The sequence below is a fragment of the Ictalurus furcatus genome, chromosome 23, assembly GCF_023375685.1.
Source record: "Ictalurus furcatus strain D&B chromosome 23, Billie_1.0, whole genome shotgun sequence".
In the NCBI taxonomy this organism is placed as follows: Eukaryota; Metazoa; Chordata; class Actinopteri; order Siluriformes; family Ictaluridae; genus Ictalurus; species Ictalurus furcatus.
Window position 1 is genome coordinate 6,383,882 of NC_071277.1, and position 26,393 is coordinate 6,410,274.

The window sequence follows — 26,393 nt, forward strand, 5'->3', positions numbered from 1 at the left end:
AGGAAGCTGTTCCTGGAAGTTCGACTCATAATGTGAATATTTTGAATGTCTGTGATTGTTTTGAAGTACGATGGAAGCGTGCTTTGCATAAGAGATGACAGATGTGTTTTGTATGAGAGAGTTTTTGTTCTTCGTCTACCACACACACACACACACACACACATGAACGCCTGCAGACCTCTCCTAATGCATGTAGCATTAGGTTAAGAATATGACAATACAGCCAGGACAATCATTGTACTTCCAGTACCAAGAGAGCATTGAGGTCGTGCTGGTGGGTTTTTTTGTTTTCACAGACAATTGCTAGTTAACTTCTGGATTTTAAAAGGACACTTAACATCTTTAAATGATGTAGCATTTATATGCATTTAAAGCTTAATGACCTGGCCGTTTTATTCTGCCATATAGGGAATAAGCAGTCGTTATACTCGCTATTTACTGGCAGCTGTCAAGACAAAAATGTATTCATACTCAGTAACCGCTTAATCCCAGTCATTGGCGCCTATCCCGGGTACACTGGGCACATCACAGGGTATCCCACATACACACACACATACACACTCATTCACACACGCTGGAAACTAGAGAACCTGGAGAAAACCCAGGCAAAACGTCCTGGTTGCCTCTGCGTTGGGCTTAAGTCCTGACCATAGACTGATTTTCCAACTAGATATTGTGACAAATATCAAGACAGAAGTTGTTGTGGGATTCGAAATCATTGTTTTGCAATGGCCATAGTGTTTAGATTGGAACCAGCGAGGGGCGTGGTGGCTTAGTGTTTAGCACGTTTGTCTCACACCTAAGGGGTTGGGGGTTCAAATCCCACCCGTGTGCCCTGTCTGCCCTGTGTGCACAGAGTATGCATGTTCTCCCCATGCTTTGGGGGTTTCCTCCGGGTACTCCAATTACCAGTCCAAAGACATGTGTGATTGGCATTTCCAAATTGTCTGTAGGGTGTGATTGTGCCTGTGTTGGGTTGGCACCCCATGCAGGGTGTTCCCTGCCTTGTGCTCTGAGTTCCCTGGGATAGACTGTGTTGGATAAGCAGTATGAAAAGAAAACGTGTGAATGAATGAATACACAGAGCTTAAAATATTCTGTATGTAGAAGGGTCCAAGATCCTCACCAAGTCTTACGAAGCCATATGATACTTAACAAGAAATGGTTTAATGATACTTTATTGATCACATATATAAATTCTTTTTTCTTCGAATACCCCAGCATGTCCGGAAGCTGGGGTCAGAGCAGGCTCAGCCATGAGCTTGACCCATTGCTCAAGGGCCCAACAGTGGCAGCTTGGCAGTGCCCGACCTTCCGATCAGTAACCCAGAGCCTTAACCGCCAAGCCACCACTGCTTTCTACAAATTGTGGGATTGCCTTGTAAACATAAACCTTGCATAAGTTTGGTAAAACTACTGCATTAAAATAAAAGTATACAACGTCTCCTTGTGTTCACAATCCAAATATAACGCATTACAGTATATACTCTACAGTTATGACACTTTTTATTTGGTCATAAAAAACAGCATCCCTAATTACCTGTCTACAACCTCATAAATGTTCCCTGGGGCACTGATATTACCCAAAACCTACTGCAGTGCTTCTCATGCTGCTATTACGTTACACACAGACTGTGAGGGCAAACAGGGACGAACACTTTCTAGCCGGAGAAAAGCGTGACAAACAGCATGGATTATATGAAACATCCATCCAGTGTGAAACTCGTCTCTGCCCTCCCTTAATTCGCAGAGGTGTCTGATACGAAATGGCTTCAATGTCAATTAGGAATTTCGCGGTGTGTAAATCTGCACGTCCGATCGGTGCACGCTGACAGTGATCCGTCAGAGCATGCTGTCAGGCTCGTGAATTTTCCCACAGGATGGACAGAGACTGGGTGAGACAGGCTCATGAAACACCAGTAAGTGTGGTGATATTCGATGTCTCATTTATCATCACGGTCCTCATCGCAGTGCCAGAGACAACATACACACTCACACACGCAAACTGAGAACTCTACACCACTGACCTTTTGTGGGAAAATCTCTCACTCACACTGTCTCTTCTGGCTCAAAGACAAAAACTAAAGTCATTAAGTACAGTCAGCACTGTTCGGCTTTGTTTAATTAATTATTTATTTATTTTCACTCAAGATTTTGATATTATTAACATCCCCATTACTAATAAGCCGAATTCACAGCTAATCATCATTAAGAATTAGTAATAACCATGAACTCCATCACTAATTCTGTGTTTTAGATTAATCTTTGTGTTATTTCCCAACGTCCCGAACAATACTACACTTTGTGTTTAGTAAACGTCACGTTTTAAGCCACGTATAAACAACGCGTAGAACTCGACTCAATTTCTTGACCTTGATGTGACCCTGTTTGGCTCAATCCCAAAATTCATCTTCTGCTAACAATGCTAATTCCATATAAAGCCTACAAACATTCGACTACTTATTCTTGAGCAGTCCCTCCAGGATAACGCACATTCAGCCAAAGCCCTCTTTAATTCACATGCGTCGAACATGAGTACAGCTAATTTACCAACAAACATCACCGCAAAACAATTTCGTGCCATGGCAATTTCGCCAATTCCGGTACTTTTCTATCCTGTACGGACTCAGATATCGGCCCTACGAGAATCTTGAACAGAAGTGGATTTTTTTTCCTGGATGTCAGCACGTCCGGGGGGGTTTATTCCACTTATACTACAGCAATTTGCCAGTGATTACAATTGTTTTTTTATTTACTAAACAATGACATGTTGTACAGTTGCTTGTTGTGTTGTGAGAAATTGCAAAAGCCCTTCATCCTGTCAAATTACAGCTGTTACAACGTGCAACACTGGAGACTCCATCCCAAAATGCTAAATACAAGCCATATTTGGTAAAATGCTAAAGTTATTGTGTATGTGCTTTATTAATGTGATTCATTTTCATTTATACTTATAATCAAGTGCCCTGGGTTACTGAGCGGAAGGTCGGGGGTTCAAGCCTCAGCACTGCCAAGCTGCCACTGTTGAGCCCTTGAGCAAGGCCCTTAACTCTCTCTGCTCCAGGGGGCGCTGTATCATGGCTGACCCTGTGCTTTGACCCCAACCTCCTAACATGCTGGGATATGCAAAGAAAAAGAATTTCACTGTACTGTAATGTATATATGACTAATAAAGACTCATTATCATTATCATTATCATCAATACATCAACAAGCAGCACTGCAGCGGATCCTCTTTGTCACACAACCTTGTAACTATGCTAGTTAGCTAGATAGCTATGCTGTCGGACACCGAGTTTATCAAAAGTTTATCACCGTCCCCGTAATGACTTTTAAAGAGTATTTGAATTCTCCTTCAGATGAACCATCCTGGAATTGTTTACATAAAGAGCTCATAGGCTTTGAGGCACTCCAGAATAGTTAGACTGGATGAGATCTTTGAGGTTTCTGCTCGTTTCAGTGGAATCAGCAGCCCATAAGGATCATAGTCGATTTTCTCGGCTTAGCGAAGTACCGTTTATTCCCTGTGAGTAAGGTGAGTCATTTTAGCCATGTTTCCACTGTCGTGATGTTGTGTAGAGAACCCAGAAGCCAGAAAAATTAAGTGACTGAAACACTAGGATAACACGGCTGCCCACGTTGTGTATGCTGTATTATAAAGTCACTGGGTTGCAGTTGTCTAGGTGACACACTATCGACCATCAAAAACAAACGAAAGCTGTGTTTGAGAAATGGATACACGCACACACAAAAAAAAAAAAAAAGTCTATGTTGTCAGATCGGTTATCAGTACGGTGTGATAATGCCCAGCGGGACTGAATGATATCTCATGCAGCTTCCTTTCTTTTCCAAAGAGAAAGAGAAAAGGTCTGTTTGTTTGCCTACACTGTCCGTATCTCTGCTTGATTCCCAGCACATTCCTCACGACAGGAAAACTGCTACCTGAAAAACAACTGCGGCGTGATAAGCGAGTATGGTCCCTATCTGTGTGGAACAGTGTGTGTGTGTGCGTGTGTGTGTGTGTGTGTGTGCGTCAGTGCAAGTGTGGTGTGTGCTGTCACTGGGTGTATTGAGCAAAAACACACAGCAGAGCTTCCAAACCGAGGTGGAAACTATTCGAGCCATGCTATCCTAACAAAGCCCAGAGTGGCGAGGATGAATCCGGTCTGTAACGTCTCCCACACACTCCGGCCCGGGTGCAAAACTTTCCGTGCTGCCGAACGATCATCAGAGAGAAGGCGGAGACGGGCGAAAGATGTGCAAGACCAAACAGACGTCTGATGTATGTATGAACGGATAAATAAACAAACGAATGATGAATGTCCTACCCAGATCAGCTCCATAAGGCATTCGTTACGGTACGTAACGTAGGATCGTGGTGTGCTTCTGATCTCCATCAGGGATCGGTTCCCAAACTGACAGCTCTTACCTCGACCTCGTTCCTCTAGACGACACTTAGACTTGACACACTCTCTCGCTCATTCGCTAGCGCTCCGACACACTCAGCATTTGGGTTTCATTAAACAGGAAAAAAAAGCACAGCTCTGCGGTTAGCCCTCATACACGGTGCTTTGATCTCAAGTGGGAAAAGACGGCATTTTGTTTGGCTTTGTAATAAAAACAATACTTCTATAATTAGACCTCGGATTTGAGACACAGGGTCCCTGCGAAAGTATGCGTCTTGTGCTCCAAAGCCTCACGCCTGCACCATGTGGGCTGTAAAAAAAAAGAAAGAAAGAAAGAATGATTGAGATCAGATGCTTCGACATGACATGAAAGATGGCAGCGACAGGACTTCGGTACGACAAGAGCTAGACGTCGCGGTGGCACAGGCAATTAACGCACTTCAATGAGCAGACGCAATCAAAGGCTTGACAGAGCAAAACGGGGCGATTTTGATATTCTACACCATACGTCATTAATATACGCTATACAGTGCTTTTATCCGTCTTGTCATACTTCATTTATATTTTGTATATGATATATATATATATATATATATATATTTTTTTTAAACAACATATAGTCACTCCTCTCTTCTTTTTCTCTCTCTTTCTCACTTACAAATACAATATTGCCATCTTGTGGATATCATACTATCGACCGAGACAAATCGACAAATTCATTACGGCTATTACGTTAAAAAAAAATTTAACCGGCAAAATGACCTATTAAAACATCAAAGAGATTTAATAAGACGGAAATTCCTTCGTCATGACATCAAGCCAATATGATCGGCCTTTAGATAATAAATACGTCATGCGGTACACTGATTACGCAATAACCGCCTTGTAATGCCAATAACTCATTCACCGACTCGTTCATTTAGCTGTCAATTACATCATTTCACATCATTTCAGTCTCTAACCCTCGGGTGGTGACTTTATGGCGTAATGCTCTATAATTACCGGCATGCAAACATCTCTTCTCATATGACTAATTGAGGGCTTGGCCTCATGGAGTCAAATTTGTCAAAGAAACGAATGTGCCAACGAATTCAAGCAGAGATTTGTTTTGTTTGGTTTTGGCAGGGTTACTTTCCCAAGTACAGGGAATTTTTCTAGAAAATAAAATAAAATAAATAAATAAACAATAGAAACCTATCTTTGTATTGATGATCTTTTTGCTCGTTTAATGAGCTGCGTTCCAAATTCGTTCTTAAAGAGCACCTATTAGGGTTTTGAAACGTGCCTAATTTGTTTAAAAGGTCTCATACAACAGATTTACATGCATCCAAATTCTAAAAACACTTTAATGTGCTCATAATTTAAACTGTAGCATTACCTTTTTTCCCCCAGTGTCAAAAATGACTCGTTAAATGATCCGTTCTAAAGGATTCGTTCTAAACTCCTCCTTTCAGAGAGCATACTCTGCTCTGATTGGTCAGATGTTCCAGTCTGTTGTGATTGGTTTACCTCTGTCAGCGAGCAGCCGATGAAGACCAGAGGCGGGGTTTTTTGTTACAAACCTACGTAGGTTTGTACAGGAAGTAAAGTCTGGAATCACTAACAACTCGTTTCAGCTGTTCAGAATCGGTTCCTTCGTTTGGGAGTCGATAACTCTGTTTGTCGTGCGCTTTGATTTTTGAAACTTTGCAGACGTTTTTACATTCACAAACAGCTCTATAACACACTACATGCAAGGTAATATTTGAAAAACCATAATAGGTGCACTTCAATCAAGCTGATCTGTTGCATTAGTTTCAGATACGTTTCAGCGTTTTTGTGAATGCTCAAAGCGCATCATTTCCATATATTCCCTCTAAGGCTCCTAAGCATTAAATCTAGTTCCTTTATAGGTTCATTGGGTTGTCCCTCCCGGTGAACCCTACAGAACCGGTTCCAGGAACAAACCATTTAGGAAGTATATTACAAGTGATTCATAAATAGTTTATATATATATATCTGATTCTGCCACTGAGATGCTTTAGACAGCTTTGGAGAAATATGTAAGGAATAAAACACTTTAGGGCATAATGTTATTGGAAAAGAATCAACAACAGTGTGGTGGGATCACGCTAACTTACTGCTACCACTAAGAAGTTGATTCTTTTCCAATAGCAGCACATCCCGATGTGTTTTATTCCACAATTATACAGCAATTTGACAATGATTACATTTTTGTTCTATTGATTAAAAATACTTTTTATCCATTTCAAGTTACATACAGTGCCTTGCAAAAGTATTCACCCCTCCCTTGGTGTTTTTATTGTTTGTTTGGGTTTTTGTTTTATCCTGTATTTATACTGACATCATGTGACAGGTCATGTGACACTTTGATTGCACACAGGAGGACTTTAATCATGTGACCAGATCTTATTTAGGGGTTTTAAACAAGGTATATTCTTCATCCCATTTCTACAATCTGGACTATTTTATTAGGTCCACTACATGAAATCTGGATAAAAATCCATTTTAATTCCAGGTTGCGATGCAACAAAACAGAAAAAAAAAAATACCAAGAGGGGTGAATACTTTTCCAAGACACTGTAGTTACAACTAACGATGTGGAATGTCTGTGAAACAAGTTACTTCTTGTTATCATTTATGTTATAGAAGCTATAAACAGTTGTTTCCTCACTCTTCTCGCTTTTTCGTTTCTTTCTTGACGTTAACAAAACGTAAGGTTACAGCTTTACTTCTCACTGCTACGAAGTGCTCACACTGGAGACTCCTTCCATAAATGCTAAATAAACATCGCGTTACAGAAAACGTCACAGTATCAACAATTACACATGATTTTTTTTGTTGTTGTTTTTGTTTTTTTTAACAATGGATTCATGTAGCGTGTATCCTATACAAGTCCTGTGAACGAGTTGTTACTTAAAGAAAATGAATCAATGCCTTCTGACCAAGCACTTTGGTATAACCTAATCTAATGTAAGGGATTGCTCGTTGTTAAGAACGTAAATCTTAAGAAATCAGAATCACATGATGTATTAGTAGTCACTAAATTTACTATTGTTATAATTTTGAAATTGGCTTACTTTGCGTTTTAGCCTTACAGTGTGGAAAGGGCAGGAGAGGATCAAAAAGGACCAGGATATTAAGCACTAAATCATGTCGAAATGGATTTGTCCGAACACTGTGTTCACGGCATAAGAGATTCCTATATAATCTAAAATGTATAAAAAAGAAAACCTGTGTAGTCATGACCATTTCGTGGCTCTTCTTCAGAGGTACCACATAGCAAGGATTGCTGAACTCCATTCAGTCTCCCATTTCAGTGGTATTTATCATCATGCAGCAGGGTTTATCCATCCATGTGTGTAAGACGGCTCCAGAAAGTTCTCTGTCAGTGTTAATACCACATGTCTGAATTTTACAACTCAGTGTAAAACAGAGGCGCCATTCAGAGACTTTTTTCCCACACACCCAGACACACACATATACACTATGTGTGTATATATATATACTGTATGCACGCACACACACAAATACAGACAGCTCATTAATCTCATTAATCTTTGAGTGGTTTCACGAGTGTATGTTTATCCAGAGTCGATCTGAACTGTGAATTTGGTCTATTTGTTTGCGTGTGAAAGCAGGTTTCGAACCTGGGCGTAAGGAAATAAAGTAAAGGATTTTCAATTCACCTGAACATGAGGTCTGAGGCTGTCGAATAACATGATTGGTTAGTTCCTGTTACAGGTTTTATACAAGCACACACAGAGCAATGTATTTTACAACGCAATGTAAAAAAAAACAACTAACAAAAACAGAGTGATTTAAACTCGAATCGGTCGAATTTGCAGCTTCGACGGAAAATGTGTAAATTAAGTAAGGAATAAAACACTTCAGGGTCGCTGTTAGAGGAGAATAATCACAGGCACTACATGCATGCGGAAGTGGGTGGATTATTATGTACAGCGTCCACCATATGAGTTCCTGTGAATGAGCTGTTACCATAGAAACCATAATATAATAGAGTGAGAGCATTACTATAAACCCAGAACTACCTGGTGCAATAGAAAAATAATTGACACCCTCTGACCAGTCAGATTTGAGACAGCACTATGGTGTAAAACAATCCCGCAGAACAGATACAGACCTGGGTACAGACTCAATTATTTGGCCTTATGTAAACACTCCATAAGACTCCCAGGGTGAGAGAGTCCCAGTCTGGTATCCCAAGCTTGGCCCTGACTTTGTCTCACTGAGGTAACGCCAGCTGCAAAAAGACAACAGCGATTCCTTTCAACCAATCAGAAATGTCCACCTGGGTGGTCTCACTGCTCAAAGCTAAATTATCCACGGACCAAAGCAGTATCAGTGTCGTTCGTAACCCTCGCTATCAGTTTACTACAACTGTAAGTCATGCAGCATTTGTCCAAAAGCATCACAGCTACGGAGAACAATGCTGTCTGCTTTCTTCACTGAAATATGACAGCTAGCTTCAGCTGTTTAGATCAGGGGTGTAAATACGAATCAATCTGTGAAATGAATAAGTTCGAACAAACAATGTGCATATTTATGTATTTAGATATGCTGACATCTAGCTGTTATTTAGAATAATTATCAAATGAGTGAAAGTAGGCGTGGCCTCTGTGTTAGTCCCAGTGAAGGAGGTGTGGCCTCTGTGTTAGTCCCAGTGAAGGAGGTGTGGTCTCTGTGTTAGTCCTGGTGAAGGAGGTGTGGCCTTTGTGTTAGTCCCGGTGAAGGAGGTGTGGCCTTTGTGTTAGTCCCAATGAAGGAGGTGTGGCCTCTGTGTTAGCCCCAGTGAAGGAGGTGTGGCCTCTGTGTTAGTCAAACTGAAGGAGGTGTGGCCTCTGTGTTAGTCCCAGTGAGGGGGGTGTGGCCTCTGTGTTAGTCCCAGTGAAGGAGGTGTGGCCTCTGTGTTAGTTCCAGTGAAGGAGGTGTGGCCTCTGTGTTAGTCCCATTGAAGGAGGTGTGGCCTCTGTGTTAGTCCCAGTGAAGGAGGTGTGGCCTCTGTGTTAGTTCCAGTGAAGGAGGTGTGGCCTCTGTGTTAGTCCCAGTGAAGGAGGTGTGGCCTCTGTGTTAGTTCCAGTGAAGGAGGTGTGGCCTCTGTGTTAGTTCCAGTGAAAGAGGTGTGGCCTCTGTGTTAGTCCCGGTGAAAGAGGTGTGGCCTCTGTGTTAGTCCCAGTGAAGGAGGCGGGCCTTTAATTAAATTTAAATAAAACTGTTTATTGTTGGCATCCAAAAATGGCCCTTTAAGAAGGCCATCTGAAGGGTTCTAGATTTACGTTAGGGTTCTAGATTGAACCCTTTTTCTCTAACTGAATCACAGTGTATTGCAGCATAAGGTCACATGCCTCATCTGTAATAAAACGATTACAGTATCGTTTCACCGTAATGTAATCCATCAAACTTTCCCTGAGTCATAGTGCGTTAATCATATAGTCTAAAAGAAAGAAGGGGGAAAATAGGAGGGCAGCTCTGTCGAGCTCGGAGATTAGCATAATAAATCTCACTCGGGTGAAGTTCATTTCAACTGAGCATTTAGCACCGTGCTAAGAGGTGCTACACACAATTACAACACGGCAAGCTGAGACAGAATGACACTGCATACATTAGCCTTTCCAGAGGGAAGAAAAAGAGAAAAGAGAAGAAAAACAAACAGAAAAGAAAGAAAAGACAATGAGGAAACACAAAATGAGAAAAGAACAAGTAGAGAAGAGAATAAGGAGAGAAAAAAGAAAGAAAAAGGAGAAGAATGATAACAGAATAGAAGAGAAAAAGGAAAAGAAACGAAGAACATGAGAAGACAACAAAAACGAGCAAAAAGTCAGACATGAAAAAAGTAAAAGTGAAGAGAACAAAAAAAGAGAAAAGAACGTGTAAAGAAGAGAAAGTAGAAGAGCTAAAAAAAGAGAAAGAATGAATAGATGAAATCTCCATTCCTTCACATCTTTATTTATCTTTATTTTTAATTCAGCAACTAGTTTGTCAAATACTTTCATTTTCAAATCCAGAGGTGTGTTTATAGAAAATGTTACAATGTATATATCTTTACATCTTTCTCTCATCCTCACATCACATCACCTAAAATTGAAAAGATCGTGGGTTTACTCTCTCTCTCTCTCTCTCTCTCTTTCTCTCTCTCTCTCTCATCTGTCAATCACAGTGACCCTAGCCAATCGTGGGCGCTATGTGGAAGAGGCCAGACTTTTGCATACATAATTATGTTGATAAAAAAAAAAAAATCTTTTGCTTATTTTGATTATGAATAATTATGAAACATATGAAAATATTATTCAAATGACAAGACAGTGCAATTCATATTGGTTATACGTTCAGTCAGGGTTAATACTGAAATCTAAACTTCTTCTGAGCAACTCTTAAAGGAAAATGTGTATAACCCATGCGAAACTGTCATCCACCAGTTTGTCCACCAGAGGGCAGACCGAGCACATAGTTACACACTTTACACACTCTTTTACACACTCCTAATATACCAGCCTGCTCTATGACGTGCTCCTCTATGATGTAGTGTGTTCCTGATCAATCATCATGACTGTCGCTCTTCTATTATTACTCGATCATATCAAAAATGATACTCTATAAATCTACGATTATTGTTATTACTCAGTTATTATTATTGGAGTTTATTATTATTATTTGCATTATTAGGTATGATGACTATTGTTTCAGAAACTTCGGAAACGTTTTGTCAATCAGGTGTGAATTCGTAGCTTCGTTTGGCTTACACAAACATTCACACACAATTTCACTTAAAGTCCCTGTGAATCGTGCGGCGTTATTCGACGTGTTGACGTAATTTCCACTGAAACAGGAAGTCAGCGTGGGACATATCGAGTGGCTCCTCCTCCTTTTAAAATAGCCAATCACTCGACAACGGCGACTTCGGCAAGGTGATTTTTATAACGTTGGGTGCGGGACATTTCAGATTCTAGAGAGCATTCGATTGGGCAGAAAATCTGATGAGAAGCTGAAGTGCAGAATGACGTCATCGATATTGTTGATCTGTATTCGGCGGTAGAGAAAGACTGCGAATTTATGATGCGTATATCTTCCAAATGCGAATTTCGTCATTGTTTTGGAGCGCACTAGTTTATAGATCACCTTAAGGTGAACATCTTGAACGGCGACTTCGGCAAGGTGCTATTCAGATAAAGCTTACAGAGAACCTTCAGCTGAGCGTATTCATACTAAAAGCCACAAAACTTCCATTTTTGATTTCATGGGGACTTTAAAAGTTTGTGTTTGCTTTTTTTTCAACAAAAAGTCAAGTCTGGCTAGTCATATTATTAGACTTTAAACTAAACTAAAGTCTTTCTTGAGTAGAAATGCACTATAAAATCAATCACAGATGCTGCTGAAGACCACGTGTTCGTTATAAAGATTAATATGCAAGTCATTGGGGGTGCATTTCCCCCGTTTCTCTTCTGTTCAAGTTTCTGTTCTGTTCTTCGTACAGAGAAACAGACTGAAGCTTTGACTCTATGATACACATCCTGAAAATCACTGCAGTATTCCTTCAACCGGCCAACTTTCAAAAAATAACCTTCTCTAAATTAATGCTTTAATAAAACCCCCCTCTCTCTCTATCTATCTCTCTCTCTCTCTCTTTCACTCTCTCTCTCTCTTTCACTCTCTCTCTCTCTCTCTCTTTCACTCTCTCTCTCTCTCTATCTCTATCTCTCTTTCACTCTCTCTCTCCCTATCTCTCTCTCTCTTTCACTCTCTCTCTCTCTTTCATTCTCTCTCTCTCTTTCTCTCTCTATCTCTTTCTCTCACTCTCTTTCACTCTCTCTCTCTTTCTCTCTCTCTCTTTCACTCTCTCTCTCTCTCTTTCTCTCTCTATCTCTTTCATTCTCTCTTTCACTCACACTCTTTCACTCTCTCTCTCTCTCTTTCACTCTCTCTCTCTCTTTCTCTCTCTATCTCTTTCACTCTCTCTTTCACTCATGCTCTTTCACTCTCTCTCTATCTCTTTCACTCTCTCTCTCTCTTGCACTCTCTATCTCTCTCTATCTCTTTCTCTTTCACTCACTCTCTCTTTTACACTCTCTATCTCTCTCTCTTTCACTCACTCTCTCTTTCTCTCTCTCTATCTCTTTTTGTCTTTCACTCACTCTTTCACTCTCTCTATCTCTTTCTCTTTCACTCTCTCTCTCTTTTACGCTCTCTATCTCTTTCTCTTTCACTCACTCTCTTTCACTCTCTCTATCTCTCTCTTTCACTCACTCTCTTTTACGCTCTCTATCTCTCTCTCTGTTTCACTCACTCTCTCTCTTTCTCTTTCTCTACTCTTTCTCTTTCACTCACTCTCTTTCTCTCTTTCTCTCTCTCTATCTCTTTCTCTTTCACTCACTCTCTCTTTCTCTCTCTCTTTCACTCACTCTCTTTCTCTCTCTCTATCTCTTTCACTCACTCTCTCTCTCTCTCTTTCTCTCTCTCTCTTTCACTCACTCTCTCTTTCTCTCTCTCTCTCTCACTCTCTCTCTTTCTCTCTCTCTCTTTCTCTCTCTCTCTTTCACTCTCTCTCTTTCTCTCTCTCTCTCACTCTCTCTCTCTCTCTCTCTCTCTTTCTCTCTCTCTCTTTCACTCACTCTCTCTTTCTCTCTCTCTCTCTCACTCTCTCTCTCTCTCTCTTTCACTCACTCTCTCTTTCTCTCTCTCTCTCTCTCTCTCACTCTCTCTCTCTTTCTCTCTCTCTCTTTCACTCACTCTCTCTTTCTCTCTCTCTCTCTCACTCTCTCTCTCTCTCTCTTTCACTCACTCTCTCTTTCTCTCTCTCTCTCTCACTCTCTCTCTCTCTCTCTTTCACTCACTCTCTCTTTCTCTCTCTCTCTCTCACTCTCTCTCTCTCTCTCTCTCTCTCGCACTCTCTCTGTCCCGCAGTGACCCACTTGGTTCAACTGACAGAATGTTCAGTATGAGTGATGAGACTCGATCACTGAGAATCTGGAAAATTCTATCTGTCTGGGACCGCTCGGAGAGGCTCATCTACTCCAACACAAACACAGTTATTTTGCCAACTACACAACTCTACAACAAAAAAAAAAACCCCTAGCTAATTCTGTGTGCAGGATCACACAAATAAAGCGTGTAGTATTTTTCAACAGGACATGACCGTGTTTGGTACAAGCAGTACAGCAGTACAGTGAAAGTGAGACTGTGTGTGCGTGTGTGTGTGTGTGAGTGTGAGAGTGGTGTGTGTGTGTGTGTGTGTGTGTGTGTGTGTGTGTAATTGGACTCGAGACACTTTGCCTTCAGAGGATTACACCCAGCGATAGGACTTTAATGAAAACCTGTAGAGGACTCCTGTCCAATCAAAAAGGTAAAAGTTCAGTTGGAATCCTTGCAATGCCACTATCAATCCGAGAGAACATAATTAACCGTCTCTCCGCTGTCAGTCAGAGCAGTGCTAACCAATCCTGTGAGCTGTGACTGTGTTTAAGATCATGTGTTTAAATCCCAGCACTTCAGCAAGACCGATAACCTTCAGGTCAATTGTATCCTGCCTCCATTGTAAGTCTCTTTACAGTACTTGACTTTACAGATGTTGCAGTACTTTACTAGAAACATGTTTACAGATGTTTACTGTAATATTTTAGAGTACTTTATTGGCAGCCATGTTTCTAGTCAAGGACTGTAAACTTGTACAGCGCTGTTCATTTTTTTACAGTGTAAACCATTTGAAAGACGCAAGATGCGACTAGAACACGTGAATGGACTCGATTCTAAACATGACATCCTCATTAAAAATACTTAACCCTTTTAAACCTTTCTAGCAGAACGCTGGAGGACTCGACTAATCGGGCATTTTTAATCAGTATAAACAAATGAATTATTTTACCACCGCAAGTCTGTTAGAAGATTATTCAGGATACTGTTGGGTTTCTGTATGTGGAGTATCATGACTCTGGCCCTGTTTACACTAGTGCGTTTTCGTTTTAAACCGCATAACTGTTGCTACGGTTACACCTGTCGTCTACACTTCGGCGGTTTCGACTTTCGGAAACGCGGAAGACCCCGTTTTAGTTTGAAAACTAGTGTTTCCGTGTAAACAGACCAACACGAATACTTTTGAAAATGAAGGCATGGCTCCGCCCACATTCGCTTCCTGATTGGGTCTTCTGGATCATCCGTCCCTGATTCGTCAAGCCCCTACCATGTGACCGTTACGCTACCTCGCTCGCACACACAACAACACGGAGACTGAACCGCAAGCTTTGCTGGCTTTGTCGTCATTCTTAGCAGCCATTGCGCAATTCAGTTCTGTATTTTAGAATACCGCAGCTGCCTACATGCGCAAGAGGCGAGCTACGATTAGAGCGATCGGCAACAAATCTCAACTCAAGCGGCGTAAGAACGCCTACATGGAACGCCGGTTTGGACTAGAAACCAACTTCCTGTTTACACTTGTATGCGCATGTCCAGTGTGCACGAATGGTCATGTGACGTGCGTATTCAATCGTGTAGCGTGGACGGAGATCGTTTCTGAAACACGGCGGAAATGCCAGTGTGGGCGAGGATCGTTTTCCTTTTAAAACGCATTTGTGTAAACACGGCCTGTGTTTAGCTACCGGTGAGCAGGCCGATGGGAAAGGGGAAAGGTGTGAGCCTTTCCACCTCTCCACAATAATACTGGTACAGTGACAACTAAAGCTATTTTGATAGCAAAACTTTGTATACAACTGACACAATAAAGGGATCAAATTTAAACCTAGTAAGCTATGTAAAAAAAACCTGCATATTCTTGACACCCTGAATGTCCACTTTTGTAAGAGCCATTAACCACGACTGTGGAGTGTGACATCACAAATCACTTCAGTGCTGAACACAAAACAAATTTGGGAAATTCCATTTCAGAGTTAATTAGACATGCTATTTGTTTATATTCGCAATACCAGGAGAGAGAAGGGGAACAGGGAGAGTCCATGTCCATGAGGAGAGCAAACCAGCAGATACCATCAGAGTGATGTCTGAAGAGAGGGAAGTAGCACAGGCCAGAGAGATAACAAATGAAGAGACAGACAGAGAGAGAGAGAGAGAGAGAGAGAGAGAGAGAGAGAGAGAACTGGCCACCAAGCCCAAGCAGCAGTATCTTATGATTTATCGTTTGATTCAGGGAATAAGGACATAAATGTCACAGTACCCCCAGGATCAGTTTGGTTCACAGAGAAGAGCACCTTCATAGGCATTCATCCATCCGTCCATCCATCCATGCATTCATTCATTTATATTCCGTATCGCTTATCCTACACAGGGTCTCGGGGGAGCTTGTGGCCTATCAAAGGGAACTCGAGGCACAAGGTGGGAGACACCTTGGACGGGGTGCCAACCCAACGCAGGACACAATCGCACACTATGGACAATTTGGAAATGCCAATCAGCCTACAAAGTATTTCTTTGGGCTGGGGGAGGAAACCTGAGAACCCGTAGGAAACCCGTAGGAAATGGATAATTGTTAGGCACACCGTTCTCATACCTCTGGTGCAAAACCAAAGAAGCAAACATCGGACGGCAAACGTGTCTTGGCTAATCAGCTGCATTTGACGAACAGTAGTGGGGAAATGCAGACCCGTAATTACAATCATAAATCATTAGAAGATAATTACTCTATCATGTTGCATATAAGACCATAAGTGGGATATTCTTTAAAGAAGGATTTTAGCTTTGTTCTTCGCCCTTATTCAGCTTTGCCTAGCCTTGCTGTAACTGACAAAGAACCTGAGTAATCCCATAATCTCCAGGTCTATACAGCAGGCGTTTACTTGGGCACTGAAGATCACACACACACACACACACACACACACACACACACACACACCTCTAAGCGACTGAGCTTCTTCAGTTTAATTTGCTGCTGTCCTCACAGTCAGTAAAGTCCAAGGGGAAGTGAATGGTGTTGAACGTACCCAATAAGCACATTTCTGTTCTCAAAGGTACAAACAAGGTAAATCTAGCCTCAAAGCTTTGGACCTTAAAATCCAATTATGTCGTTTAAATGAGTTTTAAAGGAACTATGTGCATTTTTCTAGCTAATTAAACACAGACTGAGGAAATACCCCTGAGGATCTCACCAAACACTTCCTGGAAAGTATAGTTTAATTAACATTAATACACACACACACACACGCACACACACATACACACACACACCTACACACACATTGCCGAAACAAAGATGACGTCTGGGAGCACGTCCTGAATTTGCAAAACTGACAATCGCAAACTTGATCTTTCATTTTGTTGTTGTATTTTTTTTGTTGTTGTTTTTTTTGTTTGTTTTTTGCGTTTTTGCACTCACAGGCCGCTGTAAAAAAAAAACATTTAAAATGAATTCAAATGTATGCATGTCTATGTTTTATGATAAGATTGCTATAAAAATAAATAAATAACAATAATAATAATAATTATTATTATTATTATTGTAAGACCTTTTTCTAAACATGTTTACAAATTGGAAGTGTGAAATTGCTAAATCTGGTCAGATTAAACATCAGAGACGTGAAGCAGCTTAGTCTGAAGCGATTACATGAACAGAAATGAAAAAAGAATGAAAATGAAAAACCACATAGCATTGTGTGTGTGTGTGTGTGTGTGTGTGTGTGTGTTTTCTCTCTCGATGGATACACTCTGAAAAAATGCTCTCTTCAGTTCAGAATCAGTATCCAGTTGATGCTCGACAGTCAGTGGTGATATGAGCCTCATTAACACGCATGATTGAAGTGGACCACGTTTGAGTAAATGCATATGTGTGTGTGTGTGTGTGTGTGTGTGTGTGTGTGTGTGTGTGTGAGTTGGCTTTAGTTTTGTTTACGCTGTAGGACAGTGATAAAATGATGGAAGACAGACACAGTGCGTGTCGTTTTGTTACCCAGAAGCTCCATGGCGTCGTCCTCGTCCTCCATCTCGTCCTCGGTGACGGACGGAGCCGAGCTAGCCATGGAGTCGAACGAGTCCTGAGACAACATGGCCGCCAGGAGCTTCTTCCGGTGCTGCTGCTGTTGCTTCAGCCCTTTCGTCTTCACCTCCATCTTGAGACTGGAAACAAAAGGTACAGACGTTAATACATCTTTAGGGCTTTTAGTTTTAGTCCTGTAGATTTAATTAATATACTTAACATAAGACACTTATTATTATTATTAATATACAATATACTTTATATTACATGACCCCCTCACTCAGAAATCATCTAGTATAGTGCACATACAGTATGTGGTTTGGATTCTTTTTATTACATTAAAGTTTAATGATATCTTTTTAATGATATAAGAGGCAGGCAGATATTTGAACTCTACACACAATATTCAATTTAATATCAACTATCAGATCGCAATATCCGCCAAGCCTTAATCATGGCTATCACGTTTATATTAAAACATTATTACACATTTAGTTACGCCTGTCGTTTTAACTGAAAACGGAGCATTAGCAGGCATTGCATAAATCCTTCGAATCACAATCATGACTAGTCTTTTTTTATATAATGTTACCAAAGCAAAGCTAAAATAAATAAATAAATAACCGTATGTTAGGTTCAGTTAGGTCCTTGAATTAAAATCGATATCAAAATGAAAATTTACGGCAAAACAAGCACAAAAAAAAAAAAAAAATCTGCAATTATTTTACAACGCAGCTAAACACAGAGTCCGGATACTCTCCACACAGGAACCCAACAGTATCCTGACTAATCTTATAACAGACCTGCGGCGATAAAATGATTTGTTTATACTGACTGAAAATGTCTGATCTCCATTCCGCCGTGGAACAGAATGCTGGTGTACTGCTAGAAAGGCTTACCCAAAGCCAGCACCCATGCACATAAGAGTCCAAATGAATTGATTGTCCTTACAGATTAACAGCGTGTGATTATTGCCCGGTGTCCAACATCCTAACTCGGACAGGGTTATTTAACAGAAAATGCAACCGGACTAAAGACAGATGCTCAGCCATGAAGATGAGACAGTGAGCATAAGAATATTCTCATATGTACTAGAAATTATGGAAGGCGCAAAAATGACCTCCTCAACCATCAGCTCGTGTTGCATTCACAGCTAATTAGGTTGTCTAATCTAATCCTCCCATGTAATACATAATAGAATAACTCATAACTCATATTCTGGACAATTTAAAAAAAAATATTATTAGCTGTAAATGTGATTAAATAGCCTAGGAAGACGGAATTGGGTTCGGGGCAGAACTATATTATATTATATATCCAGGCTGAATATTACTATGCTAATACTCATGCTCATATGCAGGAGAGTGAGGTCGGACAGATCATTTAGCATGATCATTTACGTTCTACATTTTCCTCAGTTGTAGTTTTCGCCAGCTATGGCAGTGCATCAGTCAACTGACTCTGTCCTCGGCTCTTGTTTTGCTGCATCAGCAGAGCACACATTGCGGTCCCCGTGCTCATAAACAGTCACATAAACACACCCACACCTCTCATAAAGGGTTCTGTTTGCTGAATAGAAGTAGTTCTAGAAAGATAGTCTTACAGAAAGTTTGCGCCTGTTTTCAAGCGCAGGTAGGTCACATTCTGCTCAGAAAACCCCTGAAATGCATCTGATTACATATTCTATTCAATGTATTAAGCCTTGAACAATGTATTAAGCCTTTTTAAAAAAAAAAAAAAAATTGTCATAGATATACAATACACTCCGATCAAGATTTGATTCGATTCACGATTCATGATTTGATTCAATTCGATTCTCAATATATTTTGAACAAAAGTTGAATGTAGTAAAAAACTGAAAGAACTTGTGTTTACTTTGATCTTACCATTTTAATTAGACATTACAGATCTTACTTATGCTACACTGTTCACTGTTTATCACCGCGTCTACACTGCAACTGAGGAGTAACACGTCCTCGTTACTAACACATCACTTCCTTTACAATAAACAACAGAAGTTACACTGCAAGCGTGCAAATACAACATATAATGACAATAAACTGGAATTAAACTAAATCTTTTAAGCGACTCGCACCAGTTTCCCCGACCCCTTGCACACAGTGGAGCATTTTGTACATAAATATAAGTTTGTGCTCGTGCATCACTGTCGTGCTTCCGTGCTACACAAGCTCCGCTTTGCAAAGTTTATAGGTTTTTAAACTAAAATGCCCTCCTGCCTTACGCCTCCGTCTGATGGTGACTGAGGTCATGTTGGGAATAAAAGCTAACGTTGATATAAACAGTAAACTGAAGAAAGTCAATGTCTTTGGACTGGGGGAGGAAACCGGAGTACCCGGAGGAAACCCACGCAGCACGGGGAGAACATGCAAACTCCGCACACACAGGGCCACGGTGGGAATCGAACCCCCGATCCTCCTGGAGGTGTGAAGCAAACGTGCTAACCACTAAGCCACTGTGCGCCCAATATCCCAATATTAATCTATTAATTCTCTTTAGTATCGAGTCACGTAAACGCTGCAAACCCGAGTGCCCCGATTCAGATTAAGACAATATTCAGATTCCCCAAATTCCGATTCCCAGCCCTGGAATATGCCCGTTTTAATCGGAAATTTGTTGCATGTAAACACCTTATTTTGAAAATCCACCGAAAGGAGATATATGCGCACGCTCAGACCGCAAGGAATTGTGGGCACTAACAGATGCTTAACTGTAGGCTAGGTATTTACTGTAGAAATGGCACCTCAGGCGTACTTACAGCAACCTTGTATACATAAATATTCCGGTGCCTTTTACGCATATAAACATTGTATTCGGTATATGATTGCAACCCGAATGCAGACCTTAAACGGAATTTGATGTGCATGGAAACGTAGCCTATGTCACATTTATGCGCTCTCTATATTTTAACTCTGTGAGTTGCATTGATTGGGACCTCTGGTGTTCAAACAGTGCAATTGCATTAGATCCATAATTAACAGAATGCTGATTTCTACGATGCGACTCGCGCATTTCCTTGATACATATAGTCGCATTTTTTATGTTGTGATGCATCGTTACATCTCTAAGCTACACAAATTGCGACTTTATGTATGAAACCATGAGCAACAAGGTTCATCAAGGAATTGCACGAATCGCATGAATCCCATCGGGCTTGAAAGATTGAGAGAGGTCTTAATTTTGCCATCGGTCCTCAGTGGAGAGCGAGTGTACTGTATTACCTCCGTTTAATCGACACCTACTGGGCACCAGCAAGACCGCACAGGAACGCAAAGGTCTCTGTAGCAACGGCTCTCGGCTCCACAGATTTTTGCATTGTTATGCCAGCTTTCAGGAATCAGCTCTCTCGTTAAAAGAGCAGCGACCGTTTGCAGACATCATCTCCTTGGGGTGTTTTCCGAGAACGGAGCGAAAGGACGAGTCACGTCTGACCGATCGTTAAGCTAAATCGATACCCAGGAATCATGCGAGAGAAGTAGGTCTGAGATAAAAAAGCTTGTGCTATGCATACATGAGAATCAAGAAGGTCTCGGAGGGCTTTCTCCTACAGGAATACCTCGCTCTCTGGTACACACTGTACGTCGCATGGGAGCTACAACCCTGGAATACACTCCGGCTGATTTAATGCACCAGCACATATCCAGGCCAGGGAGGAGAACAGAGTACAGAATGAAAAATTACAGTCACGAGTGCAGTCCCGAGGCTGAGTAGAATACTAATGCTTAGAGTTTATTGGCCTGAAAGCATCTGAGAATAGACCGGAGATGGCTTCCATACCGGCCCAACAGCATGCAGGGAAATTTAAACCTTTGAGTGTTTAGCGATGGTTAAAGCAGTAGCATAGCCACTGCAGACTCGGACTTCAAACGAGTCCTGAAACACTGAAGTCGATTCTGTACTGGGAGCGTGAGGCTTCAGGCGCAGTCTCTCAGTGTGTGTGTATGGATCAAGCCCAACACTACACACAGCTCTTTTTATTACTAATCTTTATTATTTATACATATTATCAAATGAATTTCCTTCACCACTCTCTCTCTCTCTCTCTGTCTCTCACTCTCACATTCTATCTTCTCTCTCTCACTCTCACATTCTATCTTCTCTCTCACTCACACTCTCACATTCTATCTTCTCTCTCACTCACACTCTCACATTCTATTTTCTCTCTCACTCACTCTCACATTCTATCTTCTCTCTCACTCACTCTCACATTCTATCTTCTCTCTCTCTCGTGCTCTCTATCTCTTATTCATGCTTTTATTCTCTCTCCCGCTCATTCTCTCGCTCTCCTCTGTTCCACTCTCTCTGTCTCTTATACGCTCTTTTATTCTCTCATTCAAACTCTCATTCTTCATCTCTCTCTCATTCTATCATTGATTCTTTCTCACTCTCTCCCCCTCTTTCTGCTCATCAAGCTCACTCTCTGTATCTGCTTCGCTCTTTTATTCTCTCTCTCCCCATATCTCTGCCTCTCTCTCTCTTATTCTCTCTTTTATTCATTCTCATTCTCTCTCTCTCTATTTGCCTGTCTCGTCTCTCGCGCTCCCGCTTTCTCTTTTATTCTCTCTCTCCTTCTCACGTTCATTCTCTCTGTCCTTCATCCGCTCTCTCATTCTGTCTTTCTCTCATTCAATCTCTAATTCTCTCTGCCATTCTCTGTGTCATTATCTCTCTCTTTCACGTTCTCTTTCATCGCCTCTAATTATCTCTCACTCAATCAATCTCTCTCTTTCTCTCATTCTCGCTTTCATTCTCTCTCTGCCCATATGATTCTCTCTCTCATTTTGTTTCTTTCTCATACTCACCTTCATTGTCTCTAAATCTCTCTATCGATATCTCTCTCTCATGCTACCTTTCATTATCTCTCTCTCTTTCTCATTCTCTCATTCAGTCTCTCTTTCTATCTTTCTCATTCTGCCGACCGTTCTCTCTCTCCACCGCCTACCTCCCTATCTCAATTTGTCTATCATTCTCTCGCTCTCTACTGCCTCCCTCTCTCCCTCTCCCTGTATCACTCTTCGCATCTCTCTGGTCTTTCTGTCCCTCACTCATTCTCTCTTGCATTGTCTCTCACTCTCTCTCTCCATTGTTCTTTGTGCTTTGTCCATTCTTCAATCCCAGTGAAGGAGGCGTGTCCTCTATCCTTGTCATTTCCAGTAACACGTCTTTTATACTAAAGGATTTATCTGTGTCCTTTTTGCATACTCTAACAGCACGAGTGAAAGACTGCACTTGCACTAGGCCGTGCGAAGTGGTGACATCATGTCCCACATGATGCTCGCAGTAAACTCACAATAAACGCCAACAACAGTAGGCAAAAAGGAGGAGCTTTACTATATATGAATAAGAGGGCAGAGCTGGCTGGTGGGTAGGATCGGTAGGATTGGAAAACCAATGTGGTATAAGATGATCGCATACCTCATCCATTTGCCTCAAAACAGCTCTGAATCATATCAGACTGCAGTGTAAACGTATCTTTCATACTTCAGTGCATCGCATCATCTCTAAGGGAGAGATACACTCCCTTAGTGTGTGTCAAAAAGCCCATCTTGTCTGAACGAGACTAGCATGGCTGTAACGAAGAGAAGTGCACAGAGCACAGGACAGCCTCAGTGATCAGAGAATGATAAGAGACGCTCATTAGTGCCGTACTCTCGACCCTTGCGCTCCGCTTCGCCGCTTTGTTTGCATGCATAATGCCCTTTGGCAGCGAACTCTTCAGGTAACTGCGAGATTAATTATCAAGGCTTGAATGCACACACACACACACACACACACACACACACACTTATCCTGCCCTAGCATATAGATATCGATATAGCATCACTATGACAGTAAATGCTTTACAGCTCATAAAGTCGAGAATATCTTTATCCGGAAGGGAAAAGTGGGTCGATTAAGATGTATAAGCGACTAAGTGAGCATGTCGACATGTGGGTAGGGGAAACGGCAGGAACAGAAACAGAAACTCGGTGCTGAGACAAAAAGAATAAAAGGAGACTGGCAAGAGCGTGAAGCAGAAGAAAATGAATAGAAGTGGTCCTGGGGCTGGTGTGATTGAGAGCAGGAATCAGTCCAGCGTGGATTTCATCATCCCCGTAATCTGCTTCTGGAAGACATCCCCATGCACACTTCTGCCTGTTCTTAATTTCCCAGCAGCCCCGGCACTCTCGCGCATATCCTCAGGCTCCTGTCAGCTCAGCTCCAACGCTGACGGAAAAGGAGAGCTTCATGTGTGGCCATTAAAGTGAGAGGAAAATGTGCTCTGTTAGTCCAGGTTGCACAGTATAGGTGCCAGTTTCTTACTCCCTGAACGGATTACTGAACAGTTGTCGGAAGGCGAGCCTCGCTGAGGCACCACTGTATTTCGGGATATAAGAGGCTGAATGTATGTATACGCACTGATGTAGTGTAGGAGTCTACTAGTGACACTTTCCACGAATGCAAATTGTATCAATGTGTATTATTTTATTGTATATGTGTATACACTTAGCTGCATACAGTATATAGGGAAATAAACAGTGACAGGGTGGTGTTACCCAATACTAAGCAAAGTAACTGGTACCACCTCAAAGTTAATTATTTAAGTGTTTTATTTCTCTTATACCAAAGCAATTTGCCAACACTAATAGTTGTAATTCATTTATTAAAGAACATGTCATACTTTTTACCTGCTTATAGTTTAGTGTTTAATGTTGTGGAACATCCGTGACACAAGTTACTTCCTGTTACATTATAGCAACTATAAACAGTTGTTCGTTCTATAAGTGCTCAATTTCAAATGAGCCACACCTCCTTCACTGAGGCTGACACATAGGTCACACCTCCTTCACTGAGACTGACACATAGGCCACACCTCCTTAACTTAGACTGACACATAGGTCACACCTCCTTCACTGACACATAGGTCACACACATAGGCCATGCCTCCTTCACTGAGACTGACAGGCAGCCACACCTCTTTAACGTCACACCTCCTTCAATGACACAGGTCACACACATAGGCCATGCCTCCTTCACCGAGACTGACACATAGGCCACACCTCCTTCACTGAGACTGACACAGCGGCCACACCTCTTTAACTTAGACTGACACATAGGTCACACCTCCTTCACCGACACATAGGTCACACACATAGGACACGCCTCCTTCGCTGAGACTGAAACAGAGGCCACACCTCCCTCATTAAGACTGACCCATAGGCCAAATTTCCTTTACTGAGACTGACACATAGGCCAGACCTCCTACACTGAGACTGAAACAGAGGCCACACCTCCTTCACTGAGACTGACACATAGGCCACACCTCCTACCCTGAGACTGAAACAGAGGCCACACCTCCTTCACTGATACTGACACAGCGGCCACACCTCCTTAGCTTAGACTGACACATAGGCCACGCCTCTTTCACTGAGACTGACACATAGACCATGCCTCTTTCACTGAGACTGACACATACGCCACACCTCCTTCACTGACACATAGGCCACACCTCCTTTAATGAGACTGACACATAGGCCACACCACCTTCAATAGGACCTACATATAGGTCACACCTCCTTTGCTGAGACTAAACACAAACCAGTGAGTCTGACACAAGCCACATCTTCTTCATTGAGACCGACATGAGTAGCATTAATGGAAAAGAGAAACAAACAGTGCCAAGGATATTTTTACATTAAAAATCACTCGGATCCTGCTAATCTGACATTTAAAGCACTGCAGCGCTAGATTACAGTACACAGTTGCCTCCTTTCTGTTTAATGAAGTGAGTTACCACAGTGCCTTGGGTATTTCAGCTGTCTGCGGTATCGACTCCCAACTCCATGATAACGAGCGCAAACAGTAACCGAACGAGGCCGCGTCTGTTTGCCTGGCTCAGCACATGATTTATGATTTAATATCTGATCCACTCTAATTAGTCGTGTTCTCAAAGGACAGCCCCTTCCCTTACAAACAAACACCCCTAATTAAAATCACCAAGACGACATCTGGAGGAGGCCAAGAGGTTTGCCATGGTCTTAAAGCTACAGCTGTGAAGGGCTGGGGATTTATTAGATGAGGTTGCATTTGCTCAGGTGTTCAGGTCTCATGGTACAGAAGGTTCACTCACCATCCACTTTATTAGGAACACCTGTACTGTATCTAATCTAATCAGCCAATCATGTGGCAGCAGCACAATGCATCAAATAAAATCATCCTGTGAGCAGAGGGTCCGCAGGCTGAAACACCTTGTTGACGAGAGAGATTAGAGGAGAATGACCAGATTGATTTGAGCTGCCAGGAAAGATATACTGTACTGTAGTAACTAGAGATGCACCGATACTAAATTTCTCAGCTGATACCGATAACCGATTATTCAGAGTGATATCAGCCGATACCGATAACCGATAGCTCTGCCTTTTATGCCTTCTTTTAAATGAATAATAAATATTAAATAATTGATAATTAGAGTTTGAAAAACATAGTAGATCATACACACACACACACACAAGCACACACACACACACACTCGGCCTGACCTTCCTGCAGGACTGGTGTCTCGGCTGCTCCATCCCTCGTTCTTTGCCCTCGGGACAGGAGGCTGGAGCATCTCAGCGGCCAGCGGATCAGCGTCGTCTTCGTCTCTACCAAGCCACTCACCCACGACACGGGGCCGCAACACTGAGTTATAAAGCCGCAAGTCCTTACAGGATGCCACCACACACACACACACACACACACACACACACACACACAGACAATTACACAGATGATTGTGAACTTAAAAAGCAAATAACACATCGAAAAATGCTTTGAGGCACACGAATCATTTAAATCAGTGCAATTTAAACCGCCCAACGTTAGAGCATCAAATGACTACTATCAGGGTGTATTTCAGTCTCTATGACTGCTACAGTACTAAACACATTTGAATAAATCCTCAGAAGAACATGCGGCATGTGGAAATTTCAGCCTCAGCATCAGCATCATGATTTCGGTTACGACTACTAACTGCTACTTATATTTCACGAGTAGGGTAGCCATGGGAAAGATTTCCTT

General features: G+C 41.7%; 1 protein-coding gene across 1 annotated transcript in view; it reads right to left on the reverse strand.

Annotated features, from left to right (window-relative positions):
- Window positions 1–26,393, reverse strand: part of c23h8orf34 (chromosome 23 C8orf34 homolog) — an 87,697-nt gene that overhangs the window by 38,918 nt on the left and 22,386 nt on the right. Inside the window, exons 6-7 of the mRNA XM_053611596.1 lie at window positions 25,874–26,037; window positions 17,310–17,476 (exon numbers count right to left, since the gene is read on the reverse strand). Of these exons, the coding sequence (XP_053467571.1) occupies window positions 17,310–17,476; window positions 25,874–26,037 (331 nt within the window). The remainder of the gene's footprint in view (window positions 1–17,309; window positions 17,477–25,873; window positions 26,038–26,393) is intronic.